The sequence below is a fragment of the Chelonoidis abingdonii genome, chromosome 1, assembly GCF_003597395.2.
Source record: "Chelonoidis abingdonii isolate Lonesome George chromosome 1, CheloAbing_2.0, whole genome shotgun sequence".
Classification (NCBI taxonomy): Eukaryota; Metazoa; Chordata; order Testudines; family Testudinidae; genus Chelonoidis; species Chelonoidis abingdonii.
In genome coordinates, this window is record NC_133769.1 from 38,392,179 (window position 1) to 38,410,865 (window position 18,687).

Genomic DNA, 18,687 nt, shown 5'->3' on the forward strand with positions numbered 1-18,687 from the left:
AGAACAAGGAGTAATGGTCTCAAGTTGCAGGGGGGAAGGTTTAGGTTGGATATTAGGAAAAACTTTTTCACTAGGAGGGTGGTGAAGCACGGGAATGGGTTACTTGAGGTGGTGGAATCTCCTTCCCTAGAGGTTTTTAAGGTCAGGCTTGACAAAGCCCTGGTTGGGATGATTTAGTTGGGGATTGGTCCTGCTTTGGGCAGAAGGCTGGACTTGATGACCTTCTGAGGTCCCTTCTAACCCTGACATTCTATAATTCTATGATTCTAAAGGATATATTGTGATGGCTGGCCCATAGTTCTACTAAATATTATTAATCCCTCCCCTGCTTTGAGGAATAAAATCACTATAATTATTTCTTCCTTTTTCATCAACTTACATTTATCATTTCCCAGTGTATAAGTCAAAATAAGACTTTTTGGGATTGCTCATATTACAAGCACAACCTGAATATCGAGTTTGTTTGCATCCTGTTTCATGCAACACCACTACTACACAAAAGTACCTCTGATTCAGCAAGGTACATAAGCGTTTACTTACATTTAAGCATGTAAACAGTCCCATTGAACTATTCAAGTATGCACATACATAAATAACTTGTATATTTCAATGGGAGGACTCATACACTGAAGTTAAGCACATGCTTAAGAACCTTGTTAAATTTGGGCCTAAATGTTCTGGAATCAGAATTCAATCGAAAAGTTTTTTCTTGATTATGGATGAGGCAGAACAGAGAATACCAGTTTAATCTTTCAAAGGTATGATGTATCTACAGTGCTACAAAATAGTCAAAAAAAATGTTTGTCAGTAAACTGAACAGGTATCACTTGAACATGTGTAAGAATTACATAGTCTGACTGCAGAAAAAAAAGTGCCATTTTTAAAAATTATTTTAAAAACTAAACTTTAAAAATGCAGCTAACACTTTGATTATATTTCTTGAAAATTGATTGCTATAGTAATTTAGAAAGTTTCTTACCTTCTTCCCAGGAGAAAGGCTGGGGTGATTCTAATTTAGGCTGTTCAGGTAAATGCATTCCAGTTTCATTATTATAACCGATCCCCTCAGCATCTCGCCTAGCTTGTCTCAGAACAACACCTCCTTGATCTCTTAATCGCACTGCAGCTCTATAGAATATTGTATCCTTTGCATTGTATTTCATACAGTTATCTATAATAAGATTAAAATCTTCTTCAAACTCATTAAGGTTTTTATAGCCTTGGGAATCTAACCGTTTTCTCATAGTAGATAAATCCATGGGATGTTTTATATGATCCAAATAATCTGGAACCTACAAATAAATATTAAAACAGAAGATGTGTAAAAGTGCAGCTGGTATAACAATAAAATAATTGTATTGTGATGAACTAATCTAGATTTTCAAAATTTTAAGTATATTTTGTGAAACAAAGAAAGCATGGAATCCAGTTTCTAATCTGAGGCCCTGATCCAGTAAACTTTTATATACATGCTTAACTTTTCACATTTTGAGACTACACAAAGTGAAGATTAGCATGGGCATAAATCTATGTAGGATCATGGCCTTAGTACTCTTACTGCCACGTGTTTATTTATATATTGGTAGCCTGTTCAGACCAGTTGGTGAACTTCTAAAAGTTGAGTATGAACCTTGTGACAGACAATGAAAATTAAACATATTAATGTATATAAAACTGTGTATTTTTGTGATAGTGGAGGTGTTAGTAATAGTATTTTTATTGTATGCAAGTATGGTATATGAACTTGGTTTTCCTTTGGGAAATTTTGAACGTCCATTTCCAGATTAATTTAAGAAGTAGTTTTAGGATTATTTGAAAAACAGAAATAAAAATGAAGACATCTTTACAACTTCCTTCACCAACCACAACATGTTTACATCAATGTTTAAACAAATTAAACTTTAGACTGCAAAATGAGTTTTAAATGTCTTCCTATAATATATGTCTATGTTTAAATACTACAGAATTATTTATTTTAAGAACAGGAAAACCAAGCCATAAGTTCTCATTGAATTATTTTCATGTTCCCAGTCTAGTTCTACTGGGGTTCAATTTGAATTTATTTTCAAATCTGCATATTGTAAAATAAATTTACTTCCAATTATTTCCAAGCCTGCAGTACAACTGAATAATAAAAAAAAAAATTAAATTCAGCTATATCAACAGGCTATGAACTATGATGAAAAGATTAATTGGAAAGGCACCTCCTTAAGGTTTACTGGCTGAGTAAATATTCGAGCAGAATCCTTTTCCTGCAGCTGGTCCAGAACTGATCGCAACAATACAGTGAATGGAGTCAACTGGAGCTCCATGGCGACCTGCTCAACCTTGATCTGAATAATGAAATATAAAAAACACCAAATAGTAAGTCATTTTCAAGTAGAAGAAGTGAATATAAATTATTTTTCTATTCCCTCTCTCTCTCTCTCTCTCAAAAGTGTCTAATTCAAGTGAATTTGCAGCTTCACTTCCAAGGAGGGATTTTATTAGTTATCTGAATGCACTTTCAATCTGAGAATAGTTATAACGCTAGTGTAGATTAAATTTAGTGATTTTTCAGGAACTATTTAACAGTTCTAAAGAAAACAGGCTACAAAAAAACAGCTTTACAGGACAAGACCAAATATACAAAAAAATAAGAGCAACCAATAAACAGAAAAATAATTTGTTTTAAACCAGTGCGAAACTCAAACATGGTGCCACATACGAGCTGTATCAAATGAGTTTATAGCACTGATATCCAAAAGTAAAAATATTACATAAATTCTACACCTAAGGTCTGTTCTACTTAAACTTCTGGAAAAAATAAAAGCTGTTTATTAAGGTCAAAATCACTAATTACTTCAAAGGTTTGATCCTCCTATAGGAATAATCATATATTGTTTTAATAACTGTAAAGAAAGGTTAAAATAATCCTCTATAAAAAGTGGTTTCAGGATATTTTAAGAACATACTTCTAGTATTCGACATTAAAAGTAACAATTTGTTGAATAATCTTGATTTCTGTATCAGTGATACTTTTTGATATGAAATTTCCTTTTAGATATGAACTGACTGACAAGTGGATTTATAGGACTTTATCATCTTTTAATATATTAGGGCATTAAACTTCAGTATGTAGTCAAGACTATGACCGATGGACTATATTAACTCATAATGAAAGTAAAATTATATTCTGAAAAGTAATTTTGGAAAAATATCATCCTGGAGTTTCATGTTTAATATGTGAGTGATTCTAGAGCTCCTGTGCCCCATTTACAACTAAGTTGTGGTTTTTGTAAGTGCCAGCACTGCAAACTCAATTTTGGCTCTAAGAGTCATGCTGGGTTCTTTCCTTCTCACCTACCACCAGCAGTATGAAGATTCTGCAGGCCAAATTATGCACTCCTTTACACTAGGGCAAAGCCACTGTCTTCATTATGTTAATACAAGTATAAACGCCTGGCTCTCACTCCCACTGTGCTTCTTTCCCCCCTGTGTTGTCTCTACAGGATTAACACGAATTAAAAATACCAGTTATTTTTGACACAAAGGTGAATAAATGCAACATATACCTCCTACTTCAGATCTGATGCGTAGAAAGGTGCTATTTTTCTTTACTTAGTAAAGGACTTGTTGAGGCCACTAAGTGTCACTAAGCATTATTCTAAGTAATTTTAAAAGGTAAAGGCTATAAGAATATGGAGTTTTCCCTTAGGCCTCTCATGAGCAAAAGTCCGTCCATGTTAAACTCTAATTGACCTAGCAGGCCCATAAAACAAAAGGCCAGGCGTCCGCAGCCTTATCAGTTGCAAGGCCGCTCAGACTGGTATGGAGCAGAAAATAATGAAGCCTGCATACTTCTGCCACAAGGGAGTGAAATAAAACACCTCTGGACAGGACAAGATAGTAGTTCAAAGAAGTAGGCCTAATGAACTAGACATGTAGTCACAGATTTGAGTTTAACAGTTTAATGACGCTGATTAATGTTACTACTAAGGGGGGAAAAGGAGGGGGGGGAAGGGACGGCTTAGCTAGAGGTAAAGTATAAAAAAGGTAACCTGCTTGTATTAACTCGTGCTGGATTTGAGGCAGGTCAAGTCTCCCAGCACCACTTTGAGATCTCAAATAAATCCTTGCTGGTTTCTCCCACTCGGTGTGTTTATTGGAGCTGAAGCACTCCGGGCACGGACTACCACTGTTGTTTGCCCTCAGCAGTCTATCTGCCCGCAACAGACTGACTTTAAAACCCAAACAAAATGGCCTGAATTCAGTCTAAACTCTTTATACTATGCATGGTTTTGTTGTTTATTATTTAAGATCAATGAGACAGTACAGTCTTTTTCCTGTTTAAAAAAAAATCCATCCGCAACTTTCCTTTTCCTTCAACAAAGTTTCACCAAGTTGAAGTTATTCGTTTACCTGTTCTCTTTTTAATTTTTCACGTTTACGTATAAGTTCAATCAACAAACGTGCTCTCTCAAGATCATGGCGCAGCCTTTGCCAGTATTTTAACTTCTCCTTTAGGGCTTGCATTTCTTCATCATCTTCTCTCTGTAAGAAAATAACCACAGTTTCTAAAGTTGGGACATAATAGGAAATGCCAATTATTTTTTACTTATTTCTAAAAACAGCAAAGCATTCTCTATTTCTGGCAATTCAAATACTGCATTCAAAATGATTATGGTATAAAACCCCACTCCCTTACAAGCTAGTATATTTCCTTACTACTTCAAAATTCCTTACCTGGGAGTAAGGTTTGACTGTTTTCAGTTTCACACTAATAATATTTATTATTATTATTATTATAATAAATAAAATGTTTATCATGATAGCGCTCAAGTACCAACTAAATATAGGGCCCCACTGTGCAAACAAAGAGTAGTAGACAGTCCCTGCCATGAAGAGTTTATAATCTAAATAGACAAGGTAGAAAGGAGAGAAAAGGGGTAGAATACACAAGCAGAATGAACAATGTGCCGATAAACATTTGAGTTCCATAATGGGGAGTGGGGTTTGAGAAGTAGGTTGGTTAGGAGAGGATAAGCTCAACGGAAAGAAAAGGGAAGGAAAGGTGGGGTGAGAAAGACAGGGCATGGGAGAAGAAGAGGGTAGGTATGGTGTGAAGTGAGGTGAAGAGACTGAAGGGGAGGGTTGAAGAAAACAGCCAATCAGCACATGACAGGGAAAGTCCAGTCAAAACTGTAGAAAGTTATCCCAATGTCCAAAGAAACAAAGGACCTTGCTTTCGCTGCTTCTGCCCGTACCAGCAGGAGTCGCTCGCTGGCTCCTCTATGTAGTTCCCATTCACCATCCCCACCCCACCTCCCAGGCCACGTGGGAGGCAAGGAAGGCCCCACCTGAGTCCTAGTCTCCTCAGAGTGTCCCCTGCCCATTTGTGGGTCCAATGGAGTGCTGGAGGGGAGGGTGGCCCCACCTGGGCTCATGTTACTTTTAAGACAAAAATTAATTTACATTAGAAAACAAATGGTGGCTAGCACTATAATGAGATACCAAAAAGTATATGAAACTCCTGGACCAGCAGGATTTAGGAGCACTGCAAGAAGCAGTCCTGGTAAAAAAAGCAGTTCTTGTCACTCTCAACTGACCCCTTTTTGTAAACTAAGGAGTAGTGGTGACTGGGCATCAGGAATTCTGTGACTTTAAAGAATTGGAAACAAAAAGCAACCCTCCCATACCCTTTCCAGTAGTGGGTAGCAGGGGAGGGAAAACATTAAACTTGGAAGATAGATAAAGTTAGAAAGCTATTCTATCAATGCAATGGATTAGAACCCTGAACATTTCAACTGCAGGAGACCAAAAAACAATTTCAACAGAAGATCAATGAACAAAATATATGATAAGGATGTGTAGAAAATAATCAGTTCAAATAGATAAGAACAATTAAACCAGATTAAACAAATTGATAGGCTTTACGAACACGTGAACATAGATCTCCTTTGTAAGTATCCATAGAAAGACTAATAGTGTTATATATGAAATATTTATCCATATTTGAACAAATATGAAGGAAAAATATTGATAAGGCAATAAAAGAAACAGTAACAAAAGAGGAGGAGGAGATTATTCAGAGTATTCAAAAACGAAAAGCAAGTCACCTGGAAAGTCCAGAAATTAGACCTTAATCAGGAAACAGAATGATCTACTTACAGAGTACAGAATATCAGATTTTACAAAGATATTTTGGAGTTAATCCAAAATTTTGCCAACTTGCTTGGAACTGTCTTCTATTCTATGATTAGCAGTGCCTAACACAATGGGCTACAAACATGGTTGGACACTGTAGGTGCTTCCAGAATAGAAACAATAACAATAAAATCAAGGAATCATTAAATTTGAAATATATATATATATAGATTTAAAAAAAAAAACAAGGAAAATGCTTGGGGGAACCATGAAAATAGCTCAACACAAAAGCTGTCAAATGAACAAACTGAAATAATCTCTCATCTTTCAATTTTAGTAATTTACTATAGGTTCTTGGTAGCAAGGGTAGATGATTTTTTTCAGACTTCAGTGTTATTTTTAAGTTGATGTCACTTGAAGACAAAAAGGAGGTGACAAGAGTCAATGGGTCTGCAATTTAAAAAAAAGTTTTTTAAAAAAAAATCACATCTCTGCACAATAAGTTATTGTTTTACAGACATCATCATAAAACAGGACAGCCATATAGTTTATTTATCCAAATGCTTACAATTACTATTTCAAGTCACTTAAATCTCTCTGACTCTATGCTAAAGTTAAGAATTCTCATCTATCTGTTTTTTCTGTGTCTCATCAGGCCAATCTGGAAACAATGGTTTGTTCCTCTTTTCAAATTGCAAATACAGGCAGAAGAGAATCAGAGTCAGAAATTGTTAGTGTCCTTTTTCCTGCTGCTATACCTACAGTCAGTATTTTCTATTTCATTTAAAATATTAAATCGTGAAATATAAGCAGAAAGGAAAAATGGCACCAACTTCGTAAATTTTAAACTTTAGAATTTTGAGCCAACCCTCTTTAGGAACTTTGATGGTCAGGTAGGAGACCCACTAACGAAAAAGAATTTTTATTTCTAAATTTTTAAAAAGAGCCTCGCTCTACTAGCAGGGTCTGCACTAGCACTAGTTCTTAGTGTTCCCAAAAGATCCATCATATGAATTTCAAATGAATCTTGAGTACTTGCAAAAGACACAGAAATGGATAATTGCCTTGTTTAACTGTTGTAAAAGCTCCCTTCTCTTGATGAATGAAGAAACCTTATCGTTAATACAAAGTGGCCTCGTGACAGCTAGACAGGAAGACGACTCACAGATGCATAGGCTTCTTAGGGCTTGTCTACACTGGCATGCTAAATCTCTAAATCACCACTGCTGAGATAGATGCAGTGACGTTGATTTAGCGGATCTTGTGAAGACATGATAAGTTGATGGCAGAGCCCTCTCCCGTCAATGTCAGTAGTCCAGCTCTCTGAGAGGCAGAAACTAAAGCGGCGGGAAATAGAGCAGTGTGGACACTGCGTTCAATTGCTGTAAGCTGTGCCACCGAGGTGGGTTTCCTGAGTGACTTAACTTACATCAACTTAAGCAGCAGTGTAGACCAGGTCTTAGATACGTATTTACTTACACCATCAGAAAAGACTAAGGTGATTTGAGATGCCTTTCAGGTCTCATTTTAGTGTCTTCTAACAAAAAAGTTTTCTGATGTGCACAATTTTTTAGTTCTGTCAACATCCTTAAATATGGATCTCCAGAGTTCCTTTTTCCCAAAAATCTCTTTCCGATGGCAAAGAAATATGTCCTGCTTGACATGAAACGAAAGAGAAATTTAGGATGAAAGGATGTGATACTCCTTTGAATCATCTTATTCTGACTGAAAACCAATTATTCATTCTCTGCAAAAGCCTCTACTTCCCCAACCTGCTGGGTCAAAATAATTACCAATACAAATTTTTTTTTTAGAACAGGAAAATGTGATTAATATATTCATGGTCTTGAAAAGCGTTAAAGGCCAAGGAGTATTTTTACTGTCCAGGAAGGGACCGTGAGCCTAACAGTGGATGACTGAGGTTGTCCTCAGGAAGTTCATCACTGGGATTTTAACCTTAACGAAGCCCATGGACCTTTTACCTAGCTGTTTGGGATCATACTGGTTGACAGATCCATTTAATACTTCTTAAGGAGAAATGAAGTATGCGATGAAGAGCCTTTTGTCCTTTGGCTCTCTGATTTCACACCAACAGGTAAATTTTGCTCTAAGGGCATGTGCTGACTTGTGGTTACAGTAAGTACAGCCAAGCACAGAGTTGCAGCACTTTTGGAAGGAGGGGAGGAGACTTGGGGCTACAACAAAGAGAGTTGGGGACTGATTCTGGCCCCTGTTAAAGTCTATTTACATTGCTGAAGTGGTGTAAAAGGGCCATAAAGGAAATAGTGTATGCTTAGGGAAATTCCCTCAGTGCAGGGCCAGCACAGCAGCCCTAGGCTGTCCCTAATCTCAGGCCTTCTTGTAGTGGCATTCCAGGGATCGGAAAAATGAGCAGTGTCACCATAAGTGAAAACCTCCTTCAAGGCTGAACTAACTTACAGCAGGGGCCACACCAGCCCCCAGTGCAGCCCAGGTTCTTGAAGAAACATAGGTCGCTTACAGCAACATTTGCCCTCAAGAAGTTAAACCTTCTCTACTGTGCTTCCTGTGAGACCAACAGAATATGACCCCTGAGTTCTACTCCCAACTCAGTCAGGCATGACCTTGCGGAACTTCTCAGTTACGCCTCACATCCGTAAAATGGAGGAAGTGACACTTGTTGGTGTTAAGACAAGGTTATACGGTTAGGTTCTACAAAAAAAAGTTTCATAGATTGCAACGCCAGAAGTGACTACTGTGATCATCTAGTCTGATCTCCTGTATAACACAAGCCATAGAACTACCCCAAAATAATTACTAGAGTATATCTTTTAGAAAAACATCCAATCTGGATTATATTGCCTGTGATGGACAATCTACCATGACACTTGGTAAACTGATCAAATGGCTAATTATGAACACTTTAAAATGCATACCTTATTTCCATTCTGAATCTGTCTAGCTTCAACTTCTAGTCCTTAGATAATGTTATACCTTTCTCTGCAAGATTAAATGTGTGTTCCTCATGTAAGTACTTACACACCTTAACCTTCTCTTTATCCAGCTAATCAGACTAAACTCCTTGAGTCTATCACCATAAATCACGTTTTCTAATTCTTTAATTATTTTTGTGGCTCTTCTCTGAACCCTCTCCAATGTTAAACATTGTGGAGTGTACAGTTAACAGCAGTCAGTAGAAGAGTGTGAACAGAATTCAGGGTTTTTTCCTTGTATCCAGTACACATTCTTCCAATGGTTAAAATAGATACATCTCCTTCTTCAATCGAACAAGCTCTGATGAACACATGCACAAATATTGATTTTCAGAAGCTTACGACGTGGCCAAATGTGGTCAGATGTTTCACCAGGACAGCAAAAGAGAGCTCTCTCTCACCCCAGGACCATCCCTTTGTGAAGTTCTAAGTCCAAACTTTGGAGGCACACAAATTCTTCAAAAAACAGTAGGAAAAAAATATTAAACTAGAAAAGCTACCTATTTTTTTCTTAACTTCATTCTCAGAAACGACAATCATTTTTGCTGAGTTCTGGTCCACACACAGAACTTAGATCAGCATAACTCTATTTCTCTAGGAACCAGCACGTATTCACACACATATACAAACTTATCTCCATCAACAGGTCAATCGATTGAAACAGATTTAATCAATCCAGTTCTGAAAAAACCCAGAGGCAGAGAATGCATGTGGAAGATTTAAACTTTAACAACTGAAGTGTAGCAGGGCTACACGAAATTGAAAACAGGAACTCATAATCAACAATGTCAGGGAATTGCAAATGAAGGCATCATTAACAGCTCCGCCTATAATATAAAAATTAAAATAAATTTACCAGTGCAATTACTGGTAAACAATTGCCAGACTGCACACTTGAATGTGCTTCAACTGAGCAACAGTCTTAGGCATCAGCAAACCTCTCCTGTGCTTTTCTTTTCCAAATTGATGTAATTGTATTTGTTTCAACACCAAAAGAAAGAGTCTGCACAATCCAGTTCTCTAAGGAAGCAAAAATTTTAAAATTTCTTAACTTTTGCAACTAAGTTCACACCCATATCATTACGTTTTCTACATTTTTTGCATTCAACTGAATTAAATTATATTACTTCTACTTTTGATTAAACGTTTATAAATATTTTAATTTTTTTCTGATTTCCCTCTATTAATCTGGACTTTATATACTGTGCGCCACACTGCATTAAATTCTTCAGCAGGGTCCCCTGATTTCTACAGCATGTTGACATTTCTGGGATATCTTCCAGTGAATTCAAAAATGGAGTTTAAATGTATGGAGTGCAAAACAATAATATAGTCAGTACTCTATGTCTCAAATTACTGTATGTAATCTGAAATTAAAATCAAGCCTCCAATTTAATATTCCTTTGCCATCAAATGTCTAACACGCCAAAGCAATTAGTTTTGCCAGCACTGCACTGGCACTGCAAAATATGCTGGCAGAAAGCAGGAAATTCTGGCAGCTAGTTAAGAGGCAGCTAGATTTTAAGCATACTGGAAGGGTATGTGAGGCATTTTGGGATTAATGCCTTCAATAGTTGAGAGTTTGGTGCTGGGAAGGAGATGTATCTCCTTTTCCTTGTGGCTAGGGTGGAAGTGGCTTCTGGAGTGTAGAGGGGCCTGAAATACTAGTTCAACTATCCAATGACTCCAGACAACAATCAGCTGCCTAAGAGATCCAATAACCACCACCTACAAATCTCTAACTTTGCATCCAACAGCTAGGAATAAACTCATTAGCTGGATGTTTCTGCTAAAATGAACACCTATGAAATCATTAACTGTGATATTTAAGTTATCTAATTAGGTTTCAAAATTAATACCACGAAGACATGAATCAGAATATTTCACACCTCTTAGTGATTGTTTCAGGCTGTATGTAGACAGCACAGTTTACATTTGAAAGGTTATCTTTGCAGGCACAAGCCCATAAATATGAGAAAAATATTTTTAATATAAAGGAAAATTAGAGACTAGCAACAGACAGATAGATTCTGTTACAATAGGTAGATTCAGCAGCCAATTCCACAGAGACAATATTTGTGGGAAACTGTTCTTCATATATTTCTATATTTTATTAGTAACAAAAAGTAACTAAAGACATTGATATAAACAGACTCCAAGAGCAGCACTAGGACATAGCTACACTGCAATAACCGACGACTCAGAAACCATGTTACACCATGCTTGTATTTTTAAGTCTGCAATGGAGATGGGACCTAATACCATGTTGTAATTAAGTTGCATAACCAAACTAAGGTCTTTAACTCAGTAACCCGGAGGTCCCCAAGCTCATGAAAACATAGAAATTGCCATAACAGGCCACAGATCAATTATTCTATCTGTTGCAAAGCAATGTGCAATAAACCTGAGGTCCAGTATGGAATAAGGGAAGGTTTTTGTTAATTCACATCAGGCTTTTGCCCTGAAATGCGAGCTCTTGCTTTTCCTTAGGAAAATATGCAAACATTTTTATTTCACCAAATGTAACTGTGAATGGTCTCATTATTTACATAAACATTCAACCTTTTCTGAATCCTGATAAATTCTTGGCCTCAATATTTTTAGAAACAATTTCCATGAGTTATGTTGTGTAGACATATTTTCTCCTTTTACTAGTTTTTAATTTGCTGCCTTTGAATGTTCCCTTGATGACTATTTAGGGAGGGATGGCAGCTCTTTGCATATCACCAACTCTGCCTGAGTAAACAGCCCTCATAAAGTAGAGAACAGGGATGCCTGCTTTTTGTGTATGTATTTACAACTGAATTTTGAACCTGAGATGATCAAATACAAATCAGGGATAAACAGTTTCCCCTAAAGATTAACATATCAGGAGACCATTAAAAAAAACAAGGCCTCCAATGAGATGTAATTTTTGTGCACGTTAAACGTCATGATTTTAAATCAATACAAGTTTTGTAATGCTTGAAGTTGGTATTACTGTATGAATTAATACTGGAGCAAATAACTACAACTAATTACTATTCATAGCTCTTTTAGATAGCTAAAAGAGCAAGTTAAAAACAGCAAAGAACGGCACTCCTCCCCATTTATTTACAGTGGTATTTACGTTTCTATTGGTCTCACTGTGTACATCACATGTAGGTGTAAGCTCTTAAGACTGGGGCCCATCTTTACATTGTGTGTGTGTGTGTGCAGTGCCTCGCACAATGGGGCCTCAAACCATGATCAGGGCCTCTCTACGCACTACCACAATCCAAATACTAAACAGCAAAATGGCAGCTTATTTTCATTGCGATCGCTACTATTCTGCACAAGTATCAAAATGCCTGATGGCATATAAAGTGATTCCCCCCCCCCGTGAATGTGTGTTAAAGCAGGACGCTCAGGACAGGACATTGGCAGTAATTTAGATATTGGTCTAAGTACTTTAGAAATTGGTCACAAAAAGCATAGATGAAAGGGTGAATTTTACAGAAGGACAGGAGATGGGACTTGGACCATGAAGTTCCGCCAAAGCACCCTACCCCTATCTTTTATGAAGCAGAACCTAAAAATCTATTTACAATTTTCCAAAACTCAGAGAAAGGGAAAAGACAGGCGAACTAGCTATTTTATAACTTTAAATTTAAAAAGTAATTTATCACTGTAATTAACTGCTTCAAAAAGTCACTGCCACATTAAAATGTGACGATGTTTCTTGGATCACAAAAGAAACTTAAATTACGAATTTTTCTGCTGATTGTTGGACATGGAATTGTCCAATTAAAAATAAATGACAGGATGGAGAGGAGGGTATGTAGTAGAGCACTTCAGGTGTCTCCCAAGCAGTATCTCCATTAAGGAGGTGGAAGGTTCGGACCAGAGTCCAATCCAGAAGACAAAACTGCACTATCTACAATAGCATCTGATCTCGCCACAGATAATAAAACATAATGATTAAAATAAGTCTGAACAGATGACCACGTTGCTGCTCTTCAGCTGTCTGCAACTGGTACATCCTTAACTTAGGCTACAGATGTAGGTAGTACTCTTGTAGAACATGCTATCACTCTTGAAGGGGGCTGAACATGAGTTCTGTTACAACAAATCTTAATATAATCAGAGATCCATTTTGATAACCTGTGTTTCAAAATTACTGAACCCGTGTTTCTGTCCAACAATGGACACAAATATTCTTGGAGATCTTTTAAATAGTTTGGTACTATCTAGGTAGAAGGCTAATGCCCTCCTCACATCTACTGGAATATGGTTTCTTGAATAGTCCCAGCACAGCTTGGGGGAAAAAAAAACTGGGAGGTGAATGGTTTGATTAATATAAAATTCTGAGGAAACTTTAGATAAAAAACTTGGGATAGGCCTGTAGCAACACTTTCTCTCTGGTGAATATCCTAAAAGGGGTCTGCCATTAAGGTCCCCCAATTCTCCCACCCTTGGGGCAGAAGAGATTGCTACCAGGAAGACTGTCTTCATTTATAAATCTTATAAATAACACATAGCTAGTGGCTTAAAAGGGTGTTTCATGACACAATTAAGAACTACGTTCAAGCCCTAACTTGGAACAGGATCTGTGATTTCTGGGGAGATATTCAATAAATCTCTTAGGAATTTTGGAATAGTTAGGTGAGCTAACAGTGGAGGAAAAAAAAAAAAAAAAAACCCTTTAGGTGTGTGAAAAGTTGTTACTGCTAAGTGAACCCTAATGGAATTCACAGAAACTCCTGATGCTTTCAGTTCCAGTAGGTAATCCAATACTCAGCGAAGAGGAGAGCGAGTCGGCTAACAGAATACACCAAATATAATATTTCCTTTTCTAGAGACAAGTACTTCTTATAGATTTTTTCTACTATTTAATAAAACATGTTGTACCTCTGACAAACAGGATCTCTCTATTTCACAGAACCTTTGAGGAACCATGCTTGGAGCTTCAGAATCTGCAGGCTGGGATGAAATGCTCAGCCAGGGTGAGAGTTCAGTCTGATCATATATGGATACCAGACCTGTCTTGGCCGTATTAGTGCAATCAGTGTCACTCTGGATTGATCTTGGTTTCTTGTTAAGAATCTTTAACAGTAGCAGTGTAGGTAGATGCACAAAGAGAAGTCCTTTCATCCATGAGATGAGGAACAAGTCCACTGTGAAATGGGGCCTCTTCCCCACCCCCAAGCAATACCTGATGCATTTTGTGCTGGCTGCCATGGCAAACAGATCAAACCCCAGGCTAAGAACACCTTGTGGAAGAATCTGGAGTTCAGTTCCCATTCCTAATTTAGAGAAAAATGTCTGCTGAAGTCATCTGCCATGGTGTTCTGAATATCTAGGAGGTGAGAAGCTGAGATGACTATGTGGCTAGCTATGCACCAATTTCAGGGTTTTATCACTTTGGCACTGAGATGGGGATGGTTGATATAATACATGCATGCCACATTGTCTATAATTTATCTTTACTGATTTTTACTTTATTAGTGCTAAAGAAGCGTAGGCAAGCATTTTTGAGGGCTCTCAATTCCAGAGAGACTGATGTGGAGAAACTGCTCTTGTAATGACCATTGTCCCTGAACCTCGTGAGGTCTCAGATGTGCCCCCACCCCAAAAGTGAATGATCTAATGGAGGGGAAATCCAGAAGAATGGAACACCCGTTCAGTTCTGTTCCAGGCCTTCCCCCAGTTGAGTGCTTATAGAACACATTGCAAAACAGAGAGTAACCTGTCTAGACTGCATGCTTCGTCTGCAAACCATTCTGTTATTCCTGTAGTCCTTGGAGGTGTAATCTGGCATGCAGCTCTAAAATGACACAATCGGACATGTCCTAGCAGTTGAAGACAATCTCTTACTGTTACTTGAGGACTGCCCTGAATCTTTTAGATGAAATTCACTAAGGCAAGAAACATGCTGGACAGTAGGTATGCTTTGCCTGTCAATGCATCCAGGGACATGCCTATGAAATCTGGATGCTATAGTGGAGTCAAAATGGACTTTTCAAGGTTGATTTGAAGGCCCAGGCTGTGAAATGGGGAACACACCATCTTTACTGACATCAACGCTTCCTGATACAACCTGCCCCTGATGAACCAATCCTTTAGGTACAGGAAAACCATTATACACAAACGACGTAGGTTAGCAACTACTACTGCCAGAATCTTTGAAAATATACTCAGTGCTGAAGATGGATCAAAGGGGAACACCATGCATTTATAATGTTCTCAGTTTATTAGGAAATGAAGAAGCTTCTTCTATGAAGGGTGAATAGAGACATGAAAAATGTGTCTTGTAGGTCGAGAATCACAAACTAGTCTCCTACTTCTAATAAAGGAATCTTTGCTGAAAAGATCACCACCCTGAATTTGTCGCTTTACATATTTAAGATCGAAGGTCTAAAACTGGCCTCCACTCTCCATTCTTTTTGGGAACCAGGAAGTACTTTGAATAGAATCCCCTTACCCTGTGTTGCACAGAAACTGGTTCCATTGTTCCCTTATGTACAAGAGATGTCACTTCTTGTTCTAGCAAATGATCATGAGGGGATCCCTGAAGAGGGACAGGCAGAGAGAATGGGTAGGAGATTTGAAATGGATACTGTGACCAGATGTTATAGTTTCCAAAATCCATTTGTCTGATGATATACAACTCCCATGCATCCTGAAAATGGGAGAGACAACATTCAAAAGGAGGGAGGGGGATAAGATGTTGCAGCTGTAAGACCTTGTTGGTTGTATGGTTGCGATTCTCGACCAAGTCATCAAAACTATCATGTGGGGGATGTGGATGGCTGAGAAGATGCATCTGAAGCTGAAAAAGGTTTCTTTTTTGAGTATCTGTTTCTTGACCAAGGGATCCAGAAGGATATATGTTGAATACAGGGCAGAGCATGCTCTTTGTGCCATCTGAGACCTACCAAATCTCCTTTTACTGACAGGAATGTAAATCCCTAGGGATTGCAATACAGCTCTCGAGTCCTTTAAAGCGTGGAGAGATGTATTTGTCAAGTCACAAGGTTGTGACTGCCAAAGGGGATATCTTTCAACAGTACTCTGAACCTATCTTGGAAAGCCCAACAGATGTAGCCAAGATGCTTTTCTCATTATCACTGCAGCGGAGACAGACCGTACTGCAGTATCTGCTGCATGCAAGGAGGCCTGGAGCGATGTCTTAGTCAGGAGCTGACCTTCTTGTAGAATGGACTTAAACTGGTCCTGATGTTCTTCCAGCCGATGCTCAATAAAAGAACTGAATTTATCATCATTTAAATAGTTGTATTTGGCCATGAACGCCTGATGTTTTGCTATCCTGCACTGAAGTGTGGCTGAAGATCAAAAAGATTGAGTCTCTTATGGTTCTTACTGTACAGGGTGGACTCTGAATTATACTGTCTGCCTCATTCATTAATGGTCTGCATGGCAATGGAATTCTGAGTTGAGTGAGAAAACAGAAACTCCAATTCCCTAGCTGGAACATCATACTTTGCAGGTAGGCGGTGTGGTAGCAGAGATTTACCAAACCATCTTAATGGGCTCCACAAGAGCTTCATTGACTGTAATGGCAATCTTCATAGACTTCGAAGTGTGTAAAATAGCTAGGAGTTTATGGTGGGACTCCTAAACCTGCTCTAAGTGAACTGGCAGCATGTCAGCAATCTACTTCATCAGTTCAAGAAAATGCCTGAACTCATCTGTCCTAGAAGATGGTGGAGTATAGACTTTCATCAGGAGATGAGGAAGAAATATTAGTAGGAGGTACAACCTCCTTACTGACCCTTGCTCCTTACCCATCTGTTCCTCTAGGACAGGTAGTGGTAAATGGGGTTGAGGAGAATGGGCTCTTCTCTGTTCCCTCCGATGTTGCAAGGACCTTGATATAAATTGTTGGTGACAATGCCCACGGACCCCAACAAGGGCACTCCAGGGCCCAAAAGGCATAGGTGGAGGCAGCCACCTGTGTTCCTGCTATGTGGGTGTCATTTGAAGTCTGTCCTTGTACAATACATCAGTATAGAAGGGAAAGCGATCTGTTCTAGAATAGGATGGTGAACCTGTACTGAAATTTGAGTGTGTGATGAGTCCTTTCCCACATACTCTGGGGTGGGGGTGGGGGAGAGAGAGTTGTTTGGCTTGAAGAATAGATATGAGGGAGTGTGGTACCCTAGGTGATAAAGGAGTCAGTGACCAAGAGACTCCTGATACTGACAAACCCCAAGCACTTGTTAACAGAGGGGAGGACTGGCTCAGAAGACATGATTAGAACCTTGGGTACCCAAATTCTATCTATCTAAAAACTCTCTCTATGAATACAAAGTTTGGTGTTTAGAAAAAACAAAGGTAACAATTGTTCCAACAACTATAACACTAAGGTAAGTAACTATAAGAGATCTGAGAGAAAGCTAAATATTAGAGAACAAGCCCATAGCAGACTCTGTCTTGGGCCAAAAGGTAGATCAGAAGGGACAGAATGGTTTGCCTGTGCAGACTCACATAGCCTCAGCGCAGTGCCCAGAAAGGTGTGGGATATATGAGCAGGCCATACAGGTACTGCTACCAAAAATCTCTGAACAAAGACACAGGCACAACTGAAGCTGAGCATCCACAGGGACATTATTTGAAAAAGAACCTTATATTTAGGTTTCTATTATTAGTCCTCTTCTATACTAGGTACTTTCAATCTAGCCAAACCATTTTAGAACAACTTTAAAATGTTTGTAATTTCTCCTCCAACCTTACAAATGCAGAAACAAAACTGATACTACTGAACATATTATAACCCTCTTTTGAGGGAGTTACTTTTCAATCAGAAGAAATAAGGAACAAATAAAACGTCCATCTTTCTATTTAATTTCAAAACAATTAGAGGTTCATCATCTACCAAATATATTTCACAATCTGTTTGTACAGGATAGCTACTCCCCAAGGCGAAATGAAAAGAAAGCATAACAAAGTTCTCATTCTCACTTGTTGGACATTAACTAAAATGGACCAATAGCCTCTTCAGTTGAAACAGCTTAAATACAACCAATCTCCGTTTCTAGTTAGGGTTCTTGTTTGTGGAACTTATTTTCAGATTAAATCTTAAAAAACTCTATTCTGAAATTTTTATTATACTGAGATTTTATTTTTGTTGGCTAATCCTAAACTATGGAGGAAACACTAAACCAATTTACAATTTTTTTTTATACCAAATGATTATAAAAAGCAATATGTATTGACATTTAGATACTTAAAAGGGTACATACATTGTGGTACCCTAAAGACACTTGTTAAATACTTATAGTACAACCTGCACAACTTAAAAGTAAAAAAGAAGCTGTAGCAAAATGTGTTTTAATACCGCCAGACAGGCAAGCTAAAGGGTCCCTGTTCAAGGGTTACAAATCAAGTTTTTAAAACTTCCGTTTAATATAGATCTTTATTTCAGTAAAATCTCCCCTTTAGGCTGTAGCAATCTGTTGACTGCCCTAATATTTGAGCACATTTCAAAAGAGGAGAAGTGGCTCATTAAGATGAATCCATTATATTAAATCACACCAATATTTTCTAACTGGAACAGTTTTTACCAAGCTGTTCCAACACACCCGGGTTTTTTTTAAGTGGATATGTT

General features: G+C 37.9%; 1 protein-coding gene across 7 annotated transcripts in view; it reads right to left on the minus strand.

Moving 5' to 3' along the window:
- The window catches only part of BRD1 (bromodomain containing 1), a 113,434-nt gene that overhangs the window by 59,147 nt on the left and 35,600 nt on the right, over positions 1-18,687 (minus strand). For all 7 annotated transcript variants that reach the window (XM_032776498.2, XM_032776497.2, XM_075065033.1 and 4 more), the window contains 3 exons: positions 4,402-4,533; positions 2,205-2,333; positions 980-1,292 (listed from right to left, as the gene is read on the minus strand). In XM_032776498.2, coding sequence (XP_032632389.1) covers positions 980-1,292; positions 2,205-2,333; positions 4,402-4,533 — 574 coding nt within the window. The remainder of the gene's footprint in view (positions 1-979; positions 1,293-2,204; positions 2,334-4,401; positions 4,534-18,687) is intronic.